The sequence below is a fragment of the Carcharodon carcharias genome, chromosome 2 (genome assembly GCF_017639515.1).
Source record: "Carcharodon carcharias isolate sCarCar2 chromosome 2, sCarCar2.pri, whole genome shotgun sequence".
NCBI lineage: Eukaryota > Metazoa > Chordata > Chondrichthyes > Lamniformes > Lamnidae > Carcharodon > Carcharodon carcharias.
The window spans coordinates 162,894,289-162,920,730 of NC_054468.1; the positions used below are offsets into that span (position 1 = coordinate 162,894,289).

Sequence of the window (26,442 nt, forward strand, 5' to 3'; positions counted from 1 at the left end):
TCTTAAGAGTGATCAGATCATTAAAAATGCACTTCCGCATGAATGCACCAACTCTCACTCAGGCGCGTTTAGTGGATAATTAGTGGGTAAGTATCACAACTTCATAGCCTTGCATGGATTACAATGCTGAGCTTATTGTTGAAGTACTAGTACACCAAACCCAGTGGAGGAGCTGGGTAACTCAGACAACTTCCAGATTTCTGTGTTTAAATGTACATGTACAGACTGCCAAAGTCATTGTCCAATTTGCTCCATTATTAATGAATGATCTATTTCTTTTTAATAAAAGTACAACAGTTATAGAAATGCTGACCTGCAATTTGCACATGCATATCAATATTTGCTGCTTAACTTGAGAATACATTATGTTACAAAATGGATATACTAATAAACTCTACCAAGTGGGGAGTATGTTTTCAATTTTCAGGTTTTTTTCTTTGACCATAAGTTATTTATACTGTCATTGCTATTACGACAATGATGCTGTTACACATAAAATAAAACATAATCCATCATCTGTTACAAGACGTTAATGAGAGATTGAAATGATGTAATTACTTCATGAGCTCTTAATGCGAAGCCATAATCCAATTGGATAACAGAAACAACTTGAGGACCTGAAAGGCCCATTACTGTTCCTTTTGTCCCTTTGTGTGTTCCTACCTAATCTTTCAGATATCACTTCTTTGAAACTCTCTTCTACTTGTATTATTTTTCTAATATGTTGAGAACAAATAATCTTAAATCATAAAAACATTGATGGGGATTTTGCCGCTACAATGTAAATTCAGACACCTGGACTCAATGGGTGGAATTTTCCCAAATTTGTACTAAGTGCATTAGTGGGCGGGCAAAACGACATTTTACCCACCAGTCGCGATGGCAGGTTTTCATGCCGTACCATCCCGAATCCACCTCATTATGCACTCCCGGGAAACATGCCATTTCCATGGCAGGCGGACTCTCATTCACCCACCCACCATCACCCTGCTGCTGCATCACACTGAGTCCCATGTTTAAAATCCAGCCACAAGCACACATCTCAGTGCTTCCAGCTCACCACTGCTGAACAGAAGACATGGCCCTGAACCTGAGGAAGACTGCAGCCGCCAGGTTCAGCAACACGTCTCTCAAGTGACTTTTGGATGCCGTGAAGGCCTGCCGGGATGTCCTCTACCCCCACTCAGGCAGCAGGATGGGCAGCAACAGCACTAACCTGGCTTGGGAGGTGGTGGCAGTGGTGATCAGTGCCAACGCGCTGCATAAGAGGACTGCCACCCAGTGCCACAAAAGGATGAATTTTCTCCCCCATTCCACCAGGGTACTTCACTCATCTTATCACTCAACTCACACACTCACAAATCCATCACACAACCACAAGGCCCGCACTCACTGTTGGTTCAAGGGACATCATCATTCACTCTCTCATGCTCACTGTCATTGTCCTCATCCTGTCCATGGGACCACTCAACACCCACACAGGCCAGGCATACTTGTCATCTGGTTTGGCAGGCGTTCTGCTTACATCTTCTCCATCTCTATCCATGCAGGACAAGCTGGCAGACAACAAGAGAGTGAGAGTTGCAGACCAGTGGCAGAATGCCCAAAAATCAGGGTCCTGACAGAGCCATCCAGCTGACCTCCGAGAAGCCGGACCTGTCCTGTGCTGACAGTGAGGTGCTGACTGCTCCACCAAGTGAGGACCCAGCAGTGCAACATCCATCAGACAACCATGCCGTGAGTGGTGTGCCCTCTTTCACAGGCCACTGCCATGCAATAGTTATCTCCCCTTGCTTTTGCAGGCACATCTGCCAAACAACCAGCAGAGTCCATGATCCAGGGCCTCCAATCATGCCCTGAAGAAATCTCTGAAGAGGAATCTGGAGGCACCTCCCTGAAATCTCATCACAACACTCACCCACACCTTCCATCAGTGCAGAGACATGCATCTCAGTGGGACCTAGCTTTAGAGTAGCCCCGGGATCATAATCTGGTGAGCACATTGCAATGTCTGATCCACAGCAGGGACTTCCCAGGTGTCTGTCACTCGGAGGACTGCTGGAGGCCAGAACATTGCTGAGTCTGAGTCAAATGACGAGCCTCTGGACTTGGTCATATCACAGTTGCTGGAGCTGCACAGGCAAGCTTGGGAACATCAGGAAGGGATGTCCACTGCACTCCTCAGATGACAAGGCATGATGGAGGAGTCTGCCTGCCTTCAGTCTGAGGTGATAGAGCTGGCATGCCAACGCACTGAGGTCAACACTGGTAGGATGGCGGCTACCATGGAGACCTTGGTCCAGGATGTCGTTCCTGCACTGCTCCATGGGCTGAACTCCATCGTTGATGCCATAGTTGGCCTTCAACAGTATAAGTAAGAGGGGTGCAGGGCAGCTTGATTTCCCTCCAGTTATCTGGCCTATCCGTCTCCCCTCTTCCTGTGACCTCAGCAGCTCTAGCTCCACAGGCTGAGGAGGGTGCCACTGCCATACAGCAGGACACTGAAAGCAGGCCAGAGCCTTCCAAGCCTCAGCCCTCCAGGGGACGCCTGCCAAAGTCATCACAGACAGGGCGTCGCAGTCAGCAAGCTGCCTCCACCTCCACTGTGGATGTTCGGTGAGCACCAAGACCTTGCGGCAGGGTTGGGACAGTTAAGGAGAATTAGGTGCACATTAGTTCACTATAGTCAATAACTCCCAAGAATGTCTCCCTACCTGTGACTCCTTGTTCTAATGAGCAGTGTTCTTGTCACTCAGATGTGAAACCTTTCTGCACAAGATAAAGGCAGACGTCTCAGTCCAGGGCCACTTCCCTGCACTTTGTGCAGCCTTCAGACCAAAGTTATGGTCCAGCCTCACACTCCCTGAAGACATTACTGATACCTGAATCTTGGTGGTGCTTGTCATTGCTGCCAGAATGTTGTGGGCAGGTGCCAAAGAGTTCTCTCATTATCTCGGTGTGCTCTCAGCACCTTTATGGAGGGGCTGGCCCCATCTCTTCAACAGCTGTGAGCACAGATGCTGTGCTCCAGCTCCTGAAGGGCTCAGGCGCTGAAGGCAGACAAAGCCTCAGATGCTTCTAAAGTTTCATGGCTGTGTCTCTATGATATGACCCTGATCATGAAGCACAAGTGAGCTGCCCTCAGCCAGCCAGGAGTCAGACATTCTCAGAGGCTGTGTGAAGATTTATGGAGTGTCCTCATGCATATTGTCATCATCCTCCTGCAATCGAGTGACTATTAGGGCCTCCACCATGCCTCCATGACAGGAGCATTCTCGCAGAGGGTATTCGGATGCCTTAAGCCAGATGAGTCAAAACGTTCACAAATGCAATGTGAGTAACTATGAGGTCACCTCACTGCATGTCGTCATCATCCTCCACAAATCTAGCAGCTTTGAGGGCCTCCCGAGTACCCCTGCCTTGTCTAGCCAGTGCGAGAGCCTCATCCCCATCATTGTCGCCCTTAAGGACCTCCTCAGCATCATATTTGTCAGCGTCGTCCTCATAGGAGGAGGCCTCCAGCTCCTCCATCTCCTCCCCAGCCAGCTCCTCTCCCCTTTGGAGCGCCAGGTTGTAAAGCGCACAGCAGATGACAACCTTGCATGACATCCTCTGTTGGCTGCATTGTGGGGCTCCACCAGACTGGTCCAGGCACTGGAACCTCACCTTCAGCATCCCAATGTTCTGCTCCACCAGTTGTGAGTTGCAGCATGAGCCTCATTATACCATTGCTCTGCTGCAGTCTGATGCCACTGCACGGTTGTCATCAGCCACGGCCTCTGCGGGTAGCCCTTGTCCCCAAGGAGCCATCCCTGCAGCCTCTGTGGACCCTAGAAGACTCCAGGGATCTGTGACCGACTCAGGATGCAGGCGTCGTGCACACTCCCTGGAAATTGTGTGCACACCTGCAGGATGCGTTTGTGGTGGTTGCACACCAGCTCCACATTCAGCAAATGGAATCCCCTGCAGTTGATGTAGTTCACTGTGCTTTGCAACAGAGTTCTGAGTGCCACACGAGTGCAGTCAATTGCACCCCGAACCTGTGGGAAACCTGGGATCTGGGTAAGTCCAATTGCTCTTGTATCCTGGCTGTAGTGGTCCCGGGCAAAAAGCACAAAATTTGTTCCCCTTGTGAAAATGACATCCATGACCTCATGGGTGCATTTGTGTGTGGAGGCTTGAGAGATCCCACAGAGGTTACCTGTGGAGCCCTGAAAAGAGCCACTGGCATAGAAATTGAGCACTGTGGTCGCTTTCACATCCACCGGCAGTGAATGCCCTCCATGTCCCTGTGGCGCCAAATCCTACCGTAGATGTGAGCGATCAGTTCCCTAGACATGCGCACTACTTGAGGACACTGGTTCTCGGTCATCTGCAGGAATGAAAGGTGGCAATATAGACGCTGGGTGTCACTAGGTGCCGACCAGCGACGGCTCGCTGTGGCTCTTGGGTGGCATGTGCTGAGCCCCTGCTGCCCCTTCTGAGGTTGCTGCTCCTACCTCTGCACAGCCAGGAGCCTCAGTCGCTCTGTCCTCCGTGTTCTTCACACTCTGTAGACCATCAGGCGTATAGCTAGTTCACCAGGCCCCATGATCCTGATGTACTCCTCCTGCAGGATGAGAGAGAAACAGGTTGTTAACATGGGTGTACTAATAACCTATCCTGGTCAAGGGTGACGACCCCTTAACATTTCCTGGATAGTGCTGGCCACCATTTGGATGGCCAGAGATTAGTGCGCTGCATGGCTGCCCTGTTAGTTTGAACCATGGGGGAGACTGGTCCAAACCAGGATGTTGACATTGCAAGAGGCTGTGAGCGCCTCCAGCAATGACTTTAGCAAGGAGATTGTACAATGTGTGCAGCCCAACTGCTCTGCAGTCCACTAAAATGCTCATGAATTTGCAGTCTGTGCCGGGGATGGGGGAGCTTTACAGAACTTGGTGGCACTTGACGCCTCTGTGTTGCTTGAGTGGGCTGATAAGCTAGGAGTCCGACCCAATCATATCAATGTGGTTGTGCCTGAACTGTCAGCTGCAGAGGAATGGTCACTTTATACAGGTTTCCTGAATGTGTGGCCACTTCCCCCGCACACCCTACTGCTCCCAACCCTGAATGCTTGTGTGCCATGTTCAGCGGCAGGGCTCCCCTTAACCATCGCCAACAGTCGCCTCAACGGCAAGGCTGCACTTGCCCCCCGCTCCACCTCACCCTCAAAAGTCGCCTCAGAGGCAGAGCTGCACTTGCCCCCTGACCACCACCCCACCCCCCCACCTCCCGCCACCAGTCAGGCAGGGCAGCACTTAACCCCGACCCTCTGGCACCCCTGAAGCCTGCAAAGCAACAGGCAACCCTGGCAAACTTGTTGCTGTGCACTCACCTCCAGTTCACCCAAAGTGCAGACCTCCAAGTGCACATTGCCTCTGTGCTGTTGTGAAACATGTCAGGGTGCTTTCCCGCCAACGTGGATGGACGATCCAATGCGGGTGCAAAAGCCTGGCAGGATGGCCTGATAATGATATGCTGATGTATTACAATGAGGTGACCGATGGCGGGAAACGTGGTCTGCCTTTGGCAGGCTGAGCGGACAATCGCGACCTTCCTTCCCACTGTCATGAAACCGATTGCACCATATTGTCTGCTCATGCCACCTACCACACCTGCTGCCAGCAGGCATGGAAAATTCCACCCAATATGTGTCCTGTGCCCATGTGGGAGGGCAGGGGGGCTGTGATAGCAACCTTCTTGGTGGAAACTTCTTAAGTGGCCACCACTGTAAGGTGGACAGGGGGACGCCTGCCTCTCCAAGTTGCTGGTCCAATCACAGGGCTGACAGCCCTGCAGCCTAGGCAATGTCACTGATAGAGGTGGTCTCTGCTGAGGCTGCAATGAGAATAGAAGATGCCTTCATATCGAGGCGCCCTTGCAGGCAAATGGAAAAACATTTCTGTACCAGGGCCAGGTAGGTTCCTGTGTTTGGAGCTGTAACCCCCTCAAGCTGTGGCATCAGGGCTGTGGGAGTGGCCATTGCTACCAGTGACCCCCTCTTCAGGATATTGAGCCTTAGAAAACCAAGGCCAAACCACCTCCTTCAACTCCCAACTTCCCCCATCTTTGGAAGCCACTTGGAGGGCACCTCGATGCAGCTGGCAGACACCCTACACAGAAGGTGGAAAAAATTACAGCATGATAATATGGTTTTCACTGCAGTCGGTGGGTGGCAGAGTTGCTGGGAATATCCCCTTGTGACTTAAACACACCTGGTTTCCTTCCCGACTTGTTTTGCCACAATTTTCCTGCCACTTCTTCCTCCCAACGAATTTACAATGGGCTGATAAAATTCTAACCAATGGTACAGTTGAATATGGTGAATTAAATAATAATTAAATTAATTATTAAATAATATTTATCATCATTTAAGCTGTAGTGATATTGAACCATTGTACTCCATTGAAGTGTAAATTTATTTCACAAAACCTTGGCACTCAGAATTTCCATGGCATGCTCCTTTGACTTTATGATTGAAAATAAACTCACATTCCACAATAAAACACTGGTGGTGAAAAATGCAATAAAAATTTTGCTGATTTCAGCATACCATTCATGCATTATTGCTTGATTAAACAGGTATAATTGGTGGTGTCTGATTTGTTTTGTTTTATTCCACCAGTCATTGTGCTTGTTTACACCAATGGGATTTAAAGACCAACAACAGAGGCCTGTTCCTGCTGAACCATATGGCCTTACGATAGCATCATATGTAGCTAAGTTCAGGAAAACGCTGTTAGTACCAGACCTTTTTGAGGTAAGAATGAAAATGACAAGATAGCTCTTGTATTTTCTATTTCACATTGATGTTAATTTGAGTTTTGCGCTATTAGAAATAATGTACTGTTAAAGGGACAACATTTTAATTTATTCCTCTAAAACATCTAATGGAGGAAAATATGTACTCATAAGTTTTATTACTGACATGAAGTTGGCCCCTCGCCCTGTTAAGCCATTCAAGAGCAGTTCTGTGGAAAAGAGTGGTGATTAGGTCTTCAGCTAGCCTGAAAGGTGTAAGCCCTGTGAACACCACATTACATTTGACTTTGCAACAGAAAAGCATCAACCCTACTTTAAGTTACTTGGTTATCATTTGCATTATAAAAGGATTTTCATTAAAATCTTAGCTTTAATTACTTCAGACTTGGAAACAAATGAATGCAACATAACTTTTACCATTTGTTTCTTGTGTAAGACACAGGCACATCCCATTATCCTTTTCTTGAATTTCATCAAAATGTGTTCAATAATCTTCTTGCCTAGTCAAAGTTTGTTAAATTTACTGTTTCTTCAAGCTTCCAAATGCACACTGGGTAAATGTGCCGTGTTGTATGAGTCGAACTGAGCCATTCAGGCCACACAGGTCCCACGTTTGATCCCAAGTTTGCTGAATCAGTTCACCTCAGCAGAAGCAATGGTGATGGCATTACAGTTGCTAGTAATCAACCAAGAATCTATGAATAATCACTCATCAGTGACCCCTGCTGGCAAACATATGCTTGTCAATGGGACATAATTGGCCAGATTTTCACTATCGAGCTGGGTAGTTTGAGTCAGGAAATTTCCTGACTCAGCACATTTGCTTCAGTTTAAATGGTCCTGTTAGATCCAATTTTCACTCCACTGAGGCAGAGGGGGGAGGCTGTTTAGAGGTTGGTGGTGAATGAGTTGGGCCAGCCAATCCTGGAAGCCGATCCTAGGTGCCCATGGGGGCAGGCGAGTGCAAAGACAGGCTGGTTAGAAGGCCCACCTCAGTTGTTTTAGAAGGTTTAGGCCCTCTGGTCATCACCCCTCACAATGCCTCACCCCCCATACCATAATGTCTAATTGCTTATAAAAACAAACAAAATTCTATTCAGACCTCACATCAAAGACAGCTAATCCTTTAATACAAAAACAGAATTACCTGGAAAAACTCAGCAGGTCTGGCAGCATCGGCGGAGAAGAAAAGAGTTGACGTTTCGAGTCCTCATGACCCTTCGACAGAACTTGAGTTCGAGTCCAGGAAAGAGCTGAAATATAAGCTAGTTTAAGGTGTGTGTGTGGGGGGCGGAGAGATAGAGAGACAGAGAGGTGGAGGGGGTTGGTGTGGTTGTAGCGACAAACAAGCAGTGATAGAAGCAGATCATCAAAAGATGTCAACAACAATAGTACAATAGAACACATAGGTGTTAAAGTTAAAGTTGGTGATATTATCTAAACGAATGTGCTAATTAAGAATGGATGGTAGGGCACTCAAGGTATAGCTCTAGTGGGTTTTTTTTTTATTTTATATAATGGAAATAGGTGGGAAAAGGAAAATCTTTATAATTTATTGGGAAAAAAAAAAGGGGGAAACAGAAAGGGGGTGGGGATGGGGGAGGGGACTCACGACCTAAAGTTCCTAGTGTTTGACAAGGTGTTTACTAAAACCCGCTTTCACAGCCATATCTCCTTTCTCAGTGACTGTCTCCGTCTCCGACTTACCCCACATGGATTTCAACTGAAATTCCACCCCTCATGTTTCGAACCCACCCAGGATTACAGGTATCTCCGGGACATAAAACGTTTCTCGGACTGCTGTTCCCGTCACATTCTGAAATCCACTCTCAGTGCCATGCGCCGCCATATGAACACACTCGACCTCTCCCTCCAGCAGCACCGCCGTACCCTTTTTTAAAGCTGCGCGTGCCCCCAGTTTCATTTTATCCTTCGGCTCATCCGACGCCTCAACAAGAAACTTTTTCTCTTTCTCTCAAGTGCTAAGGAACGCAAGCTCCAACAACTCATCGACACCAACACCCATCTAGGACCCTCCACCCCTGCCTGTCCCTCCGTCCCCACCCCATCTTCCAATCCCAACCCCAGCCGTGTATTCACTATACCCCCTGACCTTCCCCTCTCCGATGCTGAACGTTCAGTGCTCAGCAAAGGACTTAGTTTCATACCCTTACACCCTCACCTCAATGAATTTCGGGCTCGGCATGATACTGAACTCTTCTTCCGCCGTCTTCGTCTCCGGGCTCACTTCTTTGGGCAGGAGTCCTCTCCCAGTTCAACGGATCCTTTTACCCATCTTCAATATTCTCCCTCCACCTGGACCCCTCCCTCTGGATTCTTACCTTCTCTCGATCTTTTCATTGAGAACTGTCGGCGCGACATTAGTCGTCTCAATTTCTCTGCTCCTCTCACCCATTCTAACCTGTCTCTCTCTGAACTTACTGCACTCCATTCTCTCAGGTCCAACCCTGACATTGTCATCAAACCCGCTGACAAGGGTGGTGCTGTTGTTGTCTGGCGCACTGACCTCTACCACGCGGAGGCTGAGCGTCAACTCGCAGACACTTCCTCCTACCTCTCCCTGGACCATGACCCCACCACTGAACATCAAGCCATTGTTTCCAGGACTGTCACTGACCTCATCTCCTCTGGGGATCTCCCTCCCACAGCTTCCAACCTGATAGTCGCCCAACCTCGGACGGCCCGCTTCTATCTCCTACCCAAAATCCACAAACAGAACTGCCCCGGTAGACCGATCGTCTCAGCTTGCTCCTGCCCCACAGAACTCATTTCTCGTTATCTTGACTCCCTTCTCTCTCCCCTTGTCCAGTCCCTTCCCACCTACATCCGTGATTCCTCTGACACCTTACGTCACATCAACAATTTCCAGTTCCCTGGCCCCTACCGCTTCCTCTTCACCATGGACGTCCAATCCCTCTACACCTCCATCCCCCACCAGGATGGTCTGAGGGCCCTTAGCTTCTTCCTCGAACAGAGGCCTGAACAATCCCCATCCACCACTACTCTCCTCCGTCTGGCTGAACTTGTTCTCACGCTGAACAATTTCTCCTTCAACTCCTCTCACTTCCTCCAAATAAAAGGTGTGGCTATGGGTACCCGCATGGGCCCCAGCTATGCCTGTCTCTTTATGGGGTATGTGGAACATTCCTTGTTGCAGTCCTACTCCGGCCCCCTTCCACAACTCTTTCTCCGGTACATCGATGATTATTTCGGTGCTGCTTCATGCTCTCGTCAGGACTTGGAAAAATTTATTAATTTTGCTTCCAATCTCCACCCCTCCATCATTTTCACGTGGTCCATCTCTGACACTTCCCTTCCCTTCCTTGACCTCTCTGTCTCAATCTCTGGTGATAGACTGTCCACCAATATCCATTACAAACCCACCGACACCCACAGCTATCTCGACTACAGCTCCTCACACCCCACTTCCTGTAAGGACTCCATCCCATTCTCTCAGTTCCTTCGCCTCCGTCGCATCTGTTCCGATGATGCTACATTCAAAAACAGTTCCTCTGACATGTCCTCCTTCTTCCTTAACCGAGGTTTTCCACCCACGGTCGTTGACAGGGCCCTCAACCGTGTCCGGCCCATCTCCCGCGCATCCGCCCTCACTCCTTCTCCTCCCTCCCAGAAACATGATAGGGTCCCCCTTGTCCTCACTTATCACCCCACCAGCCTCCGCATTCAAAGGATCATCCTCCGCCATTTCCGCCAACTCCAGCATGATGCCACTACCAAACACATCTTCCCTTCACCCCCCTTATCGGCATTCCGTAGGGATCGCTCCCTCCGGGACACCCTGGTCCACTCCTCCATCACCCCCTACTCCTCAACCCCCTCCTATGGCACAACCCCTTGCCCACGCAAAAGATGCAACACCTGCCCCTTCACTTCCTCTCTCCTCACCGTCCAAGGACCCAAACACTCCTTTCAAGTGAAGCAGCATTTCACTTGCATTTCCCCCAACTTAGTCTACTGCATTCGTTGCTCCCAATGTGGTCTCCTCTACATTGGAGAGACCAAACGTAAACTGGGCGACCGCTTTGCAGAACACCTGCGGTCTGTCCGCAAGAATGACCCAAACCTCCCTGTCGCTTGCCATTTTAACACTCCACCCTGCTCTCTTGCCCACATGTCTGTCCTTGGCTTGCTGCATTGTTCCAGTGAAGCCCTACGCAAACTGGAGGAACAACACCTCATCTTCCGACTAGGGACTTTACAGCCTTCCGGACTGAATATTGAATTCAACAACTTTAGGTCGTGAGTCCCCTCCCCCATCCCCTCCCCCCACCCCCCCCCCCTCCCCCATCCCCACCCCCTTTCTGTTTCCCCCCTTTTTTTTTCCCAATAAATTATAAAGATTTTCCTTTTCCCACCTATTTCCATTATATAAAATAAAAAAAAAACCCACTAGAGCTATACCTTGAGTGCCCTACCATCCATTCTTAATTAGCACATTCGTTTAGATAATATCACCAACTTTAACTTTAACACCTATGTGTTCTATTGTACTATTGTTGTTGACATCTTTTGATGATCTGCTTCTATCACTGCTTGTTTGTCGCTACAACCACACCAACCCCCTCCACCTCTCTGTCTCTCTATCTCTCCGCCCCCCACACACACACCTTAAACTAGCTTATATTTCAGCTCTTTCCTGGACTCGAACTCAAGTTCTGTCGAAGGGTCATGAGGACTCGAAACGTCAACTCTTTTCTTCTCCGCCGATGCTGCCAGACCTGCTGAGTTTTTCCAGGTAATTCTGTTTTTGTTTTGGATTTCCAGCATCCGCAGTTTTTTTGTTTTTAATCCTTTAATACCCTATTTAAACTGTTAACCAATTTGAAAATTCAGAAACCCCTGCTGAGATAATTGTAGCTTTTGAAAATCAGCTAAACATTCATAATGGCATAATAATAGCCCTTGGGGAAATATCAACAAAAACCATTATTGAAACTGCATGACCAGATGGGTTTTTTAACATTCACCAGATTGCCTGTTAATCAAAGCAGTCCAGCAGAGGGTTTTTTTAAAACTTAGTGGTCAGGATTTTCCATGCCCGTCGGCATCGGGCATGTTAGGTGGCATAAGCGGACAATATAGTGTGATCGGTTTTACAATGGTGTGAAACCAGTTTTTGATTGTCTGCTCAGCCTGCCAATGGCGGGCCATGTTTCCCACTATCGGATGTCGGGAACCTCTTTGTAATACACCAACATACCATTATAAAGCCAGCCTGCCAGACTCATTCCACACCCGTTAGATCACCTGCCCATGTTGGTGGGAAAACACGCTGATGTGTTTCACAACAGCACATAAGGGGTAAGAAATGCTTAAGATTGTATAAGGGGGAAGAAGAATGGATGAATGTAAGTCTCGTGTTTTGTTGTCCATGTGTCACATAGCTTGTGATGAAACGCATTTTTGAAATGACATTTCATCCTTCCTAAGAGTGGAGGCATGTAAGAAACATATCTTATTTTTCTTTATTTCTCTGGGGCTGTTGTTTTAAGAATTGGACTGTGGCTTTAAAAACTACCAGGGCTGCAGTTGAAAGACATGTTCGCTAGAACAGGATGAGGAATATACAATGTCGCTATCTCCCAGAACAGAATGTGCCAGGTTGGACAAAATGGTGCTGGAAAGGAGAGCTGGATCAAGGGAGCTGCCTGGCAACAGTATTTTGATTGGCTCCTGACCAGATGACAGAGTTTTATATGAGAGCAGTGCTGAATAGCTCCTAGCCTTAAAGGAACAAGACCTAAAACCTTTCTTTCCTTTGTGTGGAAGATTCCAGTAATTCTACAATAATAGCTAGCTGGCTTTCTCTCCTCATATCTCTATAACCTGCGCTCTCTGAAAACCCTTGTCAAGAGGCATAGGGGAAAAATCACTGCTAGAGACATTGAAAGGCAAGTGCTCAACCAGTGAACTAAATACTGAAAGTGCTGGGAAACCACCTCGTGTCATCAACAAGAACTGAAAGGAATTTGGAAGACATTGATCAAAATCGACCCATCGAATCCTGTAGTCTGGAATTGGTGCTTTTGAACTGTTTTACCCCACCCTTAAAATTCACGTTTTTGTGTGATTTATGTGTCTTGTGAGTGTGTTTGTGTGTATTGGGATTTAAGAAGGGGATGGAGTTTAAGTTATAGTGTTAGAAGTTAGTAGTTCATATTTCTCTCTTTTGCCACTAGTTAGAGACAATTTGTTCAATAAACAATTATTTACTTATTAAGTTTTCAAACCTGGTGCTCATATTCTGTTAGCCCAAATTAAACAGTTAGGTAAAATTGCAGCAATCTGGTGATTTGGTCAAACTTATCACATTTGTCGGGGCCCGGGGAACATTGGGGCTTGATATTACAGCGCAATACCCCCAGTGAGTTGTGTCACTACCTTGCTTCAATCAGCACTCGCAGTCATCAGCGCCAGGCTTCACAGACAGCACCACCATTACTTTTAGGAGGCTCATGAGTAGTTCTCTATCTACCAAGTGAGCCATATGTGGGTGAATTTTCAATGGCTGCAGGGCAAGGTATTGCTTGGGGAACGGGGAGAAGTAGCCTCAGGCAAGGGAAGAGGCTGCAGGATGAGAGCTGTGCTGAGGAAGGAGGGTATCTCAGGGTGTGTATGGGGGCACATGTTGACCTGTGCAAATGGCCACAAAATGGTGAGGGCTGAGGAGGTGGTCTCCAGAGGAGATGAGCCCAGATTAACATGTGAGGGTATGTGTGTGAGGCTGGGTGGTGATGTCCCTTGAGCTGGCACTGAGTGAGATGCCATTGAATGTGTGATGGGTTTGAGTGTGTGAGTATAGGGTGATAAGATGGTTGTCATACCCTGGCTGCATGAATAAGATCATTCATCGTCTATCTGTATTGGATGGCCAACCTCTTCTGTGCAGCATTGGCACTGCTGCCATCGCCTGCCAAGCCAGAATGGTAATGTTGCTGCCCCTCCTGTGGCCAGAGCGGGGATAGGGAGCATCACAGGGGGCCTCTATGGCGATGATGGCGTGGCGGGCGAATGAGAGCCCACCCACCATGGAAATGGCGTGTTCCCAAGAATGCATATGTAATGAGGTGGGTTTGAGATCATACAGAGTGAAAGCAACTTGTGAGGTGGGGTGGCGGCGAGCAAAGCCCTGCCATGGAGGTGACTTGTGACGGGTGGGAGGAGACAAGAGCAGCTCTGCTGTTGAGGCAACTTGTGAGGGGGATGCGGTGGCGGGGGGGCAGGGGCAGCCCTGCCATTCAGACAACTTGTTGAGGGAGGGAGCGGGGACAGTGGCCAGGGCAGCCCTGCCGTTGAGGCGACTTGGGGGGAAAGGGCCTGCTGTTGAATATAGCGCACAAGCATTCGGGGCGGGGGATAGGACGGGCGAATATAAAGTGACCATTCCTCTGCAACTCAGACAGTTCAGGCGCAGAGTCGGGCTTCGAGCTTATCTGTCCACTCAAGCAATGCAGAGGCATCAGAGTGCCACCAAGTGTTCCAAAGCTTTTCACCTGCCCCAACCAGCTCATACTGAAAAATCATGAGCGTTTTAGTGGACTGCAGAATAGTTGGAACGACTGCACACATTGTACAATCCCCTTGCTAAAGCTGGCCATGGAGCAATCACTGCTGGAGGTGCTCACAGCCCCTTGCGATGTCAGCATCCTGGTTTGGACCAGTGCCCCCCATGGTTCAAGCTAACAGTGCAGCCTTGCAGTGCAGGTTAGGAGAATGCCTGCACCTGAACTGAGAGCCCAGCATGCAGTCCAATGAAAAAATCTGCCGCCAATCAGTCAGGTGGGCTGGGGTGGAGGTGGTGAGGTTTCGGGCATCCATGCAGCACACTTAATCTCTGGCCACCCAAGTGGTGGCCAGCACCCTCCAGGAATCGTTAAGGGGTCTTCACACTCAACTAGGACAGCTTCTTAGTACACCCATGCTAAACACGTGTCTCTCTCTTCCATCCAGCAGGAGGACTGCATCAGGATCATGGAGCCTAATGAATTAACTGTATGCTTGATGGCCTACAGAGAGCGAAGACGATGGAGGAGAGAGTGACTGAGGCTCTTGGCCGCGCAGGAGCAGGAGCAGCAACCTCAGGAAGAATGGCGGCTGGGGCTCCCGCACACGACACCCAAGAGCCACAGCGAGTCGTCGCTGGTCGGCGTCTAGTGACACCCAGCATCTATAGACGCTGCCTATCATTCCTGCAGATGACCAGGAACCAGTGTCGCTGAAGACCGTGCATGTCTGGGGAACTGGTCGCTCACATCTGCCATTTACTGCAGGATTTTGTGCTCAGGACATGGAGGGCACCCACTGCCAGCGGATGTGAAAGTGACCGTGGCGCTCAATTTCTATGCTAGTGGCTCCTTTCAGGGCTCCACAGGTGACTTCTGTGGGATCTCTCAAGCCTCCACCCACAAATGCATCCATGAAATCATGGATGCCATCTTTGTGAGGTCACACAACTTTGTGCATTTAGCCCGGGATAAGGACAGCAAGAACGATTGGATTCAGTCAGATCTTGAATTTCCCACAGGTTCAGGGTGCAATCGACTACACTCATGTGGTGCTCAGATCTCCATCACAATACACAGCGAACTACATAAACCACAAGGGATTCCATTTGCTGAATGTGCAGCTGGTGTGTGACCACCAGAAACTCATCCTGCAGATGTGTGCACGGTTTCCAGGGAGTGTGCATGACTCCTACATCCTCAGTCGGTCACAGATATCTGAAGTCTTCCAGGATCCACAGAGGCTGCAGGGATGGCTGCTTGGGGACAAGGGCTACCCGCAGAGGCTGTGGCTGATGACACCCATGCGGCGGCCTCAGACTTCAGCAGAGCGATGGTCTAATGAGGCTCATGCTGCAGCTCACAACTTGGTGGAGCAGACCATCGGGATGCTGAAAATGAGGTTCCAGTGCCTGGACAAGTCTGGTGGAGCCCTCCAATATAGTCCGCAGAGGGTGTCATGAAAATCGTTGTCTGCTGCGCCCTTTATAACCTGGTGCTGCAACAGGGAGATGAGCTGGCTGAGGAGGAGATGGAAGAGCTGGAGGTCTCCTCCAATGAGGAGACTGATGGGGATGGGGGTAAAGAGATCCTCGGAGGCGATGGTGATGGGGTGAGGTCCTCACACTGGCTAAGCGAGGCGGGCGTGCTCAAGAGGCCCTCAAAGCTGCTAGATTTGTGGAGGATGATGCCGACATGTAGTGAGGTGACCCCATAGATCCTCGCATTGCACTTGTGAACGTTTGACTTATGGCAACATGAGTACCCTCTGTGAGAATGCTCCTGTCATGGAGACATAGTGTAGGCCCTGAAAGTCACCTGATTCATTGAAACATAGAAAATAGGAGCAAGAGTAGGCCATTCGGCCCTTCAAGCCTGCTCCGCAATTCATCATGATCATGGCTGATCATCCAACTCAATAGCCTGCTCCCGCTTTCTCCCCGTATCCTTTGATCCCTTTCGCCCCAAGAGCTACATCTAACTCCTCCTTGAAAACATACAATGTTTTGGCCTCAAGTACTTTCTGTGGTAGCAAATTCCACAGACTCGCCACTCTCTGGATGAAGAAATTTCTCCTCATCTCAGTTCTAAATGGTCTACCCCTATCCTCAGACTGTGACTCCTGGTTCTGGACTCCCCCATGATCGGGAACATCCTTCCTGCATCTACCATGTCTAGTCCTGTTAGAATTTTATAGGTTTCTATGGGATGCCCCCCTCATTCTTCTGAACTCCAGCGAATATAATCCTAACCGACTCAATCTGTCTTCATATGTTGGTCCTGCCATCCCACGAATCAGTCTGGTAAACCTTTGCTGCACTCCCTCTATAGCAAGAACATCCTTCCTTAGATTAGGAGACCAAAACTGCAAACAATATTCCAGGTTTGGTCTCACCAAGGCCCTGTATAATTGCAGCAAGACATCCCTACTCCTGTACTCGAATCCTCTCGCTATGTAGGCCAACATACCATTTGCCTTCTTTACCACCTGCTGCACCTGCATGCTTACCTTCAGCGACTGGTATACGAGGGCACCCAGGTCTCGTTGTACATTCCCCTCTCTCAATTTATAGCCATTCAGATAATAATCTGCCTTCCTGTTTTTGCGACCAAAGTGGATAACCTCACATTTATTCACATTATATTACATCTGCCGTGCATTTGCCCACTCACTCAGCTTGTCCAAATCACACTGAAGCATCTCTGCATCCTCCTCACAGCTCATCCTCCCACCCAGCTTTGTGTCATCTGCAAATTTGGAGATATTACATTTAGTTCCCTCATCTAAATCATTAATATATATTGTGAATAGCTGGGGTCCCAGCACTGATCTCTCCGGTACCCCATTGGTCACTGCCTGCCATTCGGAAAAAGACCCGTTTATTTCTACTCTTTGTTCCCTGTCTGCCAACCAGTTTTCTATCCATTTCAATGTACTACCCCCAATCCCATGCGCTTTTACATGCTAATCTCTTAAGTGGGACTTTGTCAAAAGCCTTTTGAAAGTCCAAATAAACCACATCCACTGGCTCCCCCTCATCAACTCTACTAGGTACATTCTCAAAAAATTCCAGTAGATTTGTCAAGCATGATTTCCTTTTCGTAAATCCATGCTGACTCTGTCCGATTCTGCCACTGTTTTCCAAGTGCTCAGCTATTAAATCTTTTATAATGGACTCTAGAATTTTCCCCACCACCGACATCGGGCTGACTGGTCTATAATTCCCTGTTTTCGCTCTACCTCCCTTTTTAAATAGTGGGGTTACATTAGCTACCCTCCAATCTGTAGGAACTGTTTCAGAATCTCCAAAAGTGACCACCAATTATAAAATCTCCGAAGATGACCACCAATGCATCCACTAATTCTAGGGCCACTTCCTTAAGTACACTGGGATGTAGATTATCAGGCTCTGGGGATTTTTCGGTCTTCAATCCCATCAATTTTCCCAACACCATTTCCCTACTAATACTGATTTCTTTCAGTTCCTCCCTCTCACTAAATCCTGTGTTTCCCCAACATTTCTGGTATGTTATTTGTGTCCTCCTTTGTGAAGACAGAACCAAAGTATGTATTTAGTTGGGCAGCCATTTCTTTGTTCCCCATTATAAATTCCCCTATTTCTGACCGTAAGGGACCTACATTTGTCTTCACCAATCTTTTTCTCTTCACATACCTATAGAAACTTTTACAGTCAATTTTTATGTTCCCCGCAAGCTTACTCTCGTACTCTATTTTCCCCTTCTTAATCAATCCCTTGGTCCTCCTTTGCTGAATTCTAAACTGCTCCCAATCCTCAAATCAATTTGTATTCCTCTTCCTTGGATCTAATACTATCTCTAATTTCCCTTGTAAGCCATGTTTTGGCCACCTTTCCTGTTTCACTTTTGCGCCAGACAGGAATAAACAATTGTTGCAGTTCACCCATGCGCTCTTTGAATGTTTGCCATTGCCTATCCACCATCATCCCTTTAAGTAATGTTTCCCAATCCATCATAGCCAACTCACACCTCATACCATCGTAGTTTCTTTTATTAAGATCCAGGACTCTAGTCTCAGAATCAACTACGTCACTCTGCATCTTGACGAAGAATTCTATCATATTATGGTCGCTCATCCCCAAGTGGCCTCGCACAACTAGATTGCCAAATTATTCCTTTCTCATTACACAATACCCAGTCTAGGATGGCCTGTTATTTAGTTGGTTCCTCAAAGTATTGGTCCAGAAAACTATCCTGTATACACTCCAGGAATTCCTCCTATATGGTGTTGTTACTAATTTGATATGCCTAATCTATATGCAGATTAAAGTCACCCATAATTCCAGATGTTCCTTTATTGCATGCATCTCTAATTTCCTGTTTAATGCCATTCCCAACATTACCACTACAATTTGGGGGTCTATATACAACCCTCACTAACGTTTTTTGCCCCTTAATGTTTCTCAGCTCTACCCATATAGAATCCACAACATTGGATCTAATATCTTTCCTCACGATTGCGTTTATTTCCTCTTTAACCAGTAATGCAACTCCACCACCTTTTCCTTTTTGTCTGTCCTTCCTAAATACTGAATACCCCGGATGTTCAGTTCCCATCCCTGATCACCCTGCAAACATGTCTCCGTAATCCCGACTATATCACACCTGTTTACATCTATTTGCACGGTTAATTCATGCACTTTATTGCGAAAGCTCCTTGCGTTAAGGCACAAAGCCTTAAGGCTTGTCTTTTTAACATTACTTGTCCCGTTCCCACTATTTTTCACTCAGGCCCTGTTTGATTCTTGCCCTTGATTTCTCTGCGTATCACTTTTCTTATTCTCCTTTCTGTCTTTTGTCCTTGTCCTTGATTCCCCCTCCTCTGACTTTGCATAGGTTCCCATCCCCCTGCCATTTTAGTTTAAACCCTCCCCAACCACTCTAGCAAATATTCCCCCTCAGACATCAGTCCCGGTCCTGCCCAGGTGTAACCCCTCCAGTTTGTATTGGACCCAAATCCCCCAGAACCGGTCCCAATGTCTCAGGAACCTGAAACCCTTCCCCTCACACCATCTCTTCAGCCACGTATTCATCCAATATATCCTGCTATTTCTATACTGACTAGAACGTGGCACTGATAATAATCCTGAGATCACTACCTTTGAGGTCCTACTTTTCAACTTACTTCCTAACTCCTTATATTCTGCTTTTAGGACCTCATCCCTTTTTTAACTATGTCCTTTGTACCAATGTGTACCACAACCACTGGCAATTCACCCTCCCCCTTCAGAATGTCCTGTAGCCACTCTAAGACAACCTTGACCTTAGCACCATGGAGGCAACATACCACCCTGGAGCCTTGTTTGCGGCCACAGAAATGCCTATCTATTCCCCTCCTAATTGAATCCTCTATAACTATTGCATTCCCATACTTTTTACTCCTCCCCCGTGCAGCAGAACCAACCATGATGCAAGAATTTGGCTGTTGCTGCTTTCCCCTGAGAGGCCATTCCCCTCAACAATATCCAAAGTGGTATATCTGTTTTGCAGAGGAATAGCCACAAGAGATTCCTGCACTGGCTGCCTAGTCCTCTTGCTTTGCCTGATGGCCACCCACTCCCTTCCTGCCTGTGGATTGTTAGCCTGCGGTGTGACCACCTGTCTATACATGCTATCCACGATACTCTCTACCTCGCAGATGCTCCACTGTGTCCCCAGCCTCTGCAGCTCCAAAACCCAGGCTTCCAAGAGCTGCAGCTGGAGACACTTCCTGCACACATGTTGGCCCCAGGCACTGGAAACGTTCCAGCTTCCCACATGGAGCAGAAGGAGCGCACCACGGCTTTGAGCTCTCCTGCCATGACTTACCCCTTTAAATTAAATTAAACCTTTTGGAAGATACTTAGCATCAAATAACATAAATTATTCTAGGGCCCGTTTTCCCTGCTCCTCATTGTTACCGAATATAGCCATTACAAACGATGAACCACAAAATAAGACCTTAAAAATTATAAGCGATAAAAGTAGTAAATACTTAGCCCGACCATACTCACGGTACTCAAAGGATCACCTCGTTCCTTCCTCACCGAGCTCCCAAAGCTGTGCTCCAGGAGAATGATGACGACATGCAGTGAGGAAACTCCATAGAAACTCACATTGCCTCTGAGAATGTCTGACTCTGTCTGACCGAGGGCAGCTCACTTGTGCTCCGTGATCAGGGACATATCATACAGAAACAGCCATGAAACTTTAGAAGCATCTGATTCTTTGTGTGCTTTCAGCACCTGAGCCCTTCAGGAGCACAGCATCAGTGGTCACAGATGCTAAAGAGATGGGGGTTGAGAACACACCGAGAGAATGAGGGAACTCTGTGGTGCTTGCTCACTACATTCTGGCAGCAATGACAAGCACTACCGAGGTGTAGAAATAATAATGTTTCCAGTGAGCATGAGGCCAGATCACTTTGGTCCAGAGGTTGCACAGAGCACAAGGAAGAGGCCCTGGACTGAGACACCTGCCTTTACCTTGTGCAGAAACGTGTCAGATCTGTGTGACAAGAACACTGCTCATCAGAACAAGGAGCAAAAAGCAGGGAGATATTCTTGGGAGTTTATTGATAATGGTGACCAGTATGTACATATGATTAACACCCGTGTCCAGGCTGTGCAACTAATTCTTCTTAGCTTTCCTAACCCTGCTGCAGCACCTTGGTGCACCCAGGAAATCCACAGCAGAGCTGGAGGCAGCCTGCTGACTGCAATGCCCTGTTTGTGATTACCTTGGCGGCATTCTCTGGGGGGCCGAGACTTGGAAGCCAGCGGCCCGCTTTTGGGGTCCTGCTATGTGGCAGTGGCACCCTCCTCGACCTGCGGAGCTGGAGCTGCTGAGGTCACAGGAAGAGGGGATTCAAATGGACCAGACACTCTTGGAGTCATCTGGGTGGATGGCCCTGGAGTGTACACCTGCTTATCTGCCTCCCTATGGGTGTCTGAGGGCCCAGGCTGACCCCTTGAGGAGAAGGGGTAGCTGGAGTGAGATCGGGCTGCCCTGGACACCTCTCATGTACACATTGTTGGAGGCCAACCATGGCGTTCAGCCTGTGCAGCAGTGCAGGAGCTACATCCTGGACCTAGATCTCCATAGACCTACCAGTGTTGACCTCAGTGCATTGGCATACTGGTGCTGTCACCTCAGTCTGAAGGCGGACAGACTCCTCCATCGTGCCTTGCAATCTGAGGAGGCAGTGGACAGTCCTTCCTGATGTTCCCGAGCTTGCCTTTGCAACTCCAGCAACTGTGACATGACCGAGCCCGATGCTCATCACCTGACTCAGACTCAGAAAATCTCTGGCCTTCAGCAGTCCTCTGACTGCCGGACACCTGAGAGTTCCTGCTGCTGCCTGCAGTGGATCAGACAGTGCGATGTACTCACCTGATTGTGATGCCAAGGGTATTCTAAAGCTAGGTCCCCACCAAGGTGTGTGTCTCTGCACAGGTGGAGGGTGTGGGTGAGTGCTGTGACAGTAGTTCAAGGAGGGTGCCTTCCAATTCCTCTTCCAAGGTATCTTCAGGCTTGAATGGAAGCCCTGGGCCATGGACTCTCTTGGCTGTTTCCCAGATGTGCCTGCAGAAGCAAGGGGAGATAATTAGTGCATGTCAGTGGCCTTTGAAACAGGACACATTACTCACAGCACGGTTGTCTGATGTATGTTGCACTGCTGGACCCTCACTTGGTAGAGCATTGCCAACCTCACTGTCAGCACAGGCCCAGTCCAGATCGTCGCCCACCAGCTGGATGGCTCTCTTTTCAGTCAGTGAAGACCTTGATCTCAGGCGTTCCTCTACCGGTCTGCGACCTCTCCCCCTTGGGTGTCAGCTTGTCCTGCATGAATAGAGATAGCGAGAGTGTGTGCAGGATACCTGCCAGGCCAGATAATAAGTATGCCAGGTGTGTAAGGGTGGTGAGTGGCCCCGTGGATTGGATGAGGTCAAAGAAGGTGTATGTGAGAGAGTGAATGGCGATGTCCCTTGAACTGGCAGTGAGCGAGTGCCCTGTGGATGTGTGACAGGTTTGTGAGTTGCGAGTGATGAGAAGAGTGACTTACCCTGGCGGAATGAAGGAGACCATTCATCCGCTTGCGGCACTGGGTGGCTGTCCTCTTTTGAAGGGCATTGGCACTAATCACTGCTGCCACTGCCTCCCAAGCCTGGTTGGTGATGCCGCTGTCCATCCTGTGGCCAGAGCGGGAGTATAGGACATTCCGGCCGAACTGCACTGCACCCAAAAGCATTCCAGAGATGTGTCACTGAAGCAGGGAGCTGAAATCTTTTTGCCTTTCGGGGCCATCCTATCTTCCGTGCAGCAGTCGTGGTCTGGAAGCACTGAGATGCTTGCTTGCGGCTAGACTTTAAATATAGCGCTTGGTGTGGTGAAGCTGCGAGATGATGGCAGGCGGGTGAATGAGAGCCTGCCCGCCATCGAAACGGCATGTTTCCCAGGTGTGCATAAATAATGTGGCAGGTTTGGGACAATACAGCATAAAAACCCGCTATCGCGGCTGGCGGGAAAAACTTCATTTTACCCGCCCACTTCCACACTTAGTGCAAATCTGGGACGATTCCACCCTATGTGTTAAGGCCCTTGGAAGTAGGGTTTGTTTGAACTTATAAGTTCAAATGACCCTGCTGAGTCTGAGTTTCCCTTCCGTGTGATTCATGCCCTGTCCCCTTCCTCAAGCTGGCAAAAATTAGAAGTGTTGGAAATGGGGCCCAACCTCCGCATCAGGGTCATGCCCGCTATTTTTGAAGCTACTCTGCAAAAATCCAACTCAATGTCCAACAATGTTTTTAATTAAAAAGTCTTCCAGCACTCTCACATTTGCAAATTAATGATTATTAATTGGATGAGTTACAGCAGGCATCCTGCCACCCAAGAAACTGTTGACCAGATGATGCCTTAAGGATAGAAGGGAACACAGTTTGTAAAATTGGGAATGGGAGAAGCTGAAGCATAAGGATAAATTGTTTTTTCTTCTCATTCTTCATTTTCCCACATGAAATTCAACAAAAAAAATTACTTCCAGCCTCCATCAGTGCGATATTATACCGGACATTTGGAGATGCAAAAAAATGCAGCTTATAATGATATACTCCCACTCATTTCATTTCCCTTTTGTAGGATAAGCCTGATATTGTCCATCAGTGATGTGCTGAGATTGGGGTCTCAATGGTATGGATGAACAGAATGCACTATAAAAGTTTTATTTTGAAATGATGTATATTTTACAATGAAATGTAATGGACTTGCAGCTTAGAAACGGTTGATATCGCAAGATAGCGAAGGACCACAAAACGACTGATTAATATCATCGAAATTAAATTTCAACCATTCTTCAGAACAGTGCAGACTTTAGGTAGAATTTAACAGTCCCCAGCTGGCGAATTAACTGTCCCACCACCCTGCTGCCTGTCCCCAACCAGTCTTCCATTTCATGTGGGGCGAGTGGGGCCGAGAGTGGCCCACTCAGCCTCACCTCAATTGAGGCCCTTAAGTGGGCATCGGTTCCTTCCCACCCTAGCCTCACTTTTGAAGTTGGTGGGAGGTGTTCAGTGGTATGAGGAAACCCAGGAGGTCACCCTGCTTGGGCCTTGGACATGTTGGAAGAGCACCTCCCTCAAAGGCCACATCAGCCACATCCCTTCAAGGCCTGCCCCTGTGGGTACACTTTCCCCCTGAATGACCTCTCTTTCAAGACTGCACCCACCCTTGGACCTCACAGTATGAGACCCCTGCAACTACCTGGTCCTGGACTCCGGAACTTGGAATCTGGCGACTGCGTGTAGTCCCAGTCTTGACAACTGCTGCCACTGCCGATGCTGGGACTGCAGAGTTTCTAACCAATCAGATTGGACAGCAGCTCTATGAGGCGGGACTTCTGACTAAGTGAGGGGTGGAAGTTCCATCTTCACCCAATTAATGGTCCCAAATGGCTGTGGGGGTGCTGTGTTCAGCAGGAATGTGTTCTCCATTGACTTGTTGGATGGCGGGGTGGAAAACACTGCCCTCCGAAAAATCCTTCCCTTGGTTCTTTTTAGCACGTACATACATTTCCACCTCGTTAAATCCCAATTAGTCAGTCTGCGTTTATGCTCAGATCAGGATTGTGCCAATTTCACCAAATCTGTAGCAACAGACATAATGAGAAGCATTATGTGTCAATGCTTAGAATTTTACGACACAAGGCAGCCTGTCTGAAAAGATTGTCTCGTCATTTCTCCGCCCTTAACACATTTTTAAAACATCTTTTCCATGTCTGTATCTAGTCATATGTTAAAAATTTTGAACTGTGCTGTACCCAATAGGGAATTTAACTCCCTTCCAAGCTGTTATGAAGAATATATTCCCCAAACCTCTGCCTTTATTCTTCTGGTGATGCTCTTAAATTTATATCTTTACAATTTTGAACAATTCTATCAGATCTCTTTATATTCTCTGTTCTTATGAAAATTGCATCACTTCCTCTAGTCTCTTCCTACAACCAAAATTTCTCAACCCTGTTATCATTTCAGTCAATTGCTTCTGCCCCACTCTATTGCCTTTGCTATCTTTCTATAGTAGAGTGCCCAACCCTTTGATACAAAAGTCTAACTGTGATCTAACCAAAGATATATATTGGGTTGGATTTTATGCTGACCTGCCAGCGGGTATGAAGACTGGGCTGCCTCATAAAACTTAGCACGTGGCCTTTGCAACCTACCTGCTTGCCCCTGACCTGAATGTAATTTTATAGGAGATAGTGGAGGCATGGACCTCATATTCTTGCTCGACCACAGGGAAAGGAGTTAGCTATTTGGTGAGTATCTGTTAAGTGGGTAAATTCTATTCTATTCCTAAGGTTTAAAATAGTACATAATTTGGTGGTAAAGTTAATAAAATATATAAGGAAGCAACATAAATAAGTGACTAATATAATTAAGTAATCATTTAAAACACATTAAGGATGGCAGGACAGATGATGTGTCAAGGCTACAGCATGTGGGAGCTCCTGGATACAATGTGATCCAGGGCAAACACGTCTGCAGTAAGTGTTTGTGGCTTGAGAAACTTCAGCTCAGAGTTATTGAGCTGGAGGCTGATCTGCAGATTCTGCGACACATCAGGGAGGGGGAAAGTTACATGGATGCTTTGTACCAGGAGACAGCCACGCCAGTTAGGATAATGTCTTCTGATTTGGTCAGCCTCTAGGGACAGGAGGGTGTGACTGTGAGTGAGGCAGAAGTGCAGGAGTGTGAGCCTCTACAATTGTCCAACAGGTTTGAGCTTATTTTGGATGAGAGTGGGGGCTGCAGGGTGGTTGAAAAAACTGACCATGGTGCTGTGGTGCAGGAAGCCATCCAATTGCGGGGGAGCAAAAAGGAATGTAATGTTAGTAGGGGACATATAGTAAGGGGGAATGACACTGTTCTCTGTAGCAAGGAGCGAGAATCCAGGTAGCTTTGTTGTCTGCCTGGTGCCAGAGTTCAGGACATCTGCCCAGGGCTGCAGAGGAACTTGCGGTGGGAGGGAGAGGATCCAGTGGTTGTGGTCCATGTATGTACCAATGACATAGGCAGGATGAGGCATAGTCAGTATGACGAGCTGGGCACTAAATTAAGAAGTAGAACCTCAAAGGTAATAATTTCTGGATTATTACCAGAGCCATGTGCAAATTGGCACAGGACAAATAAGATTAGAGAGATGAATGCGTGGCTCAAAGACTGGTGCGGGAGAAGTGGGTCCCGGTTTGTGGGGCACCAGCTCTGGTATTGGGGAAAATGGAATCTGTGCCGTTGGGACGATCTACATCTGAACTGTGCTGGTGCTGGTGCCCTGGCAAGCTGCCTAACGAGGGAAGTAGAGAAGGTTTTGAACTGAATAGTGGATGCAAGGTATCAAATTTGGGAAGATGTGGTAAACCAAAGAGTAGAGACAAGGCAAGAAAGACTGTATTAATATGAGAAATGATAAACTGACTGTGACAGGAAGGCACAGAGAGTACAAATGTAAGAGTAAATCAGCAGATAAGGCTGGATGCTACAAAAATAATAAAAGGACAAAATTAAGGGCTCTGTATCTA

The 26,442-nt window shown here is 48.0% G+C and overlaps 1 protein-coding gene across 1 annotated transcript in view; it reads left to right on the forward strand.

Moving 5' to 3' along the window:
• pde10a (phosphodiesterase 10A) overlaps nt 1-26,442 on the forward strand; it is a 414,859-nt gene that overhangs the window by 110,923 nt on the left and 277,494 nt on the right. Inside the window, exon 6 of the mRNA XM_041207024.1 lies at nt 6,668-6,802. Within this exon, the coding sequence (XP_041062958.1) occupies nt 6,668-6,802 (135 nt within the window). The remainder of the gene's footprint in view (nt 1-6,667; nt 6,803-26,442) is intronic.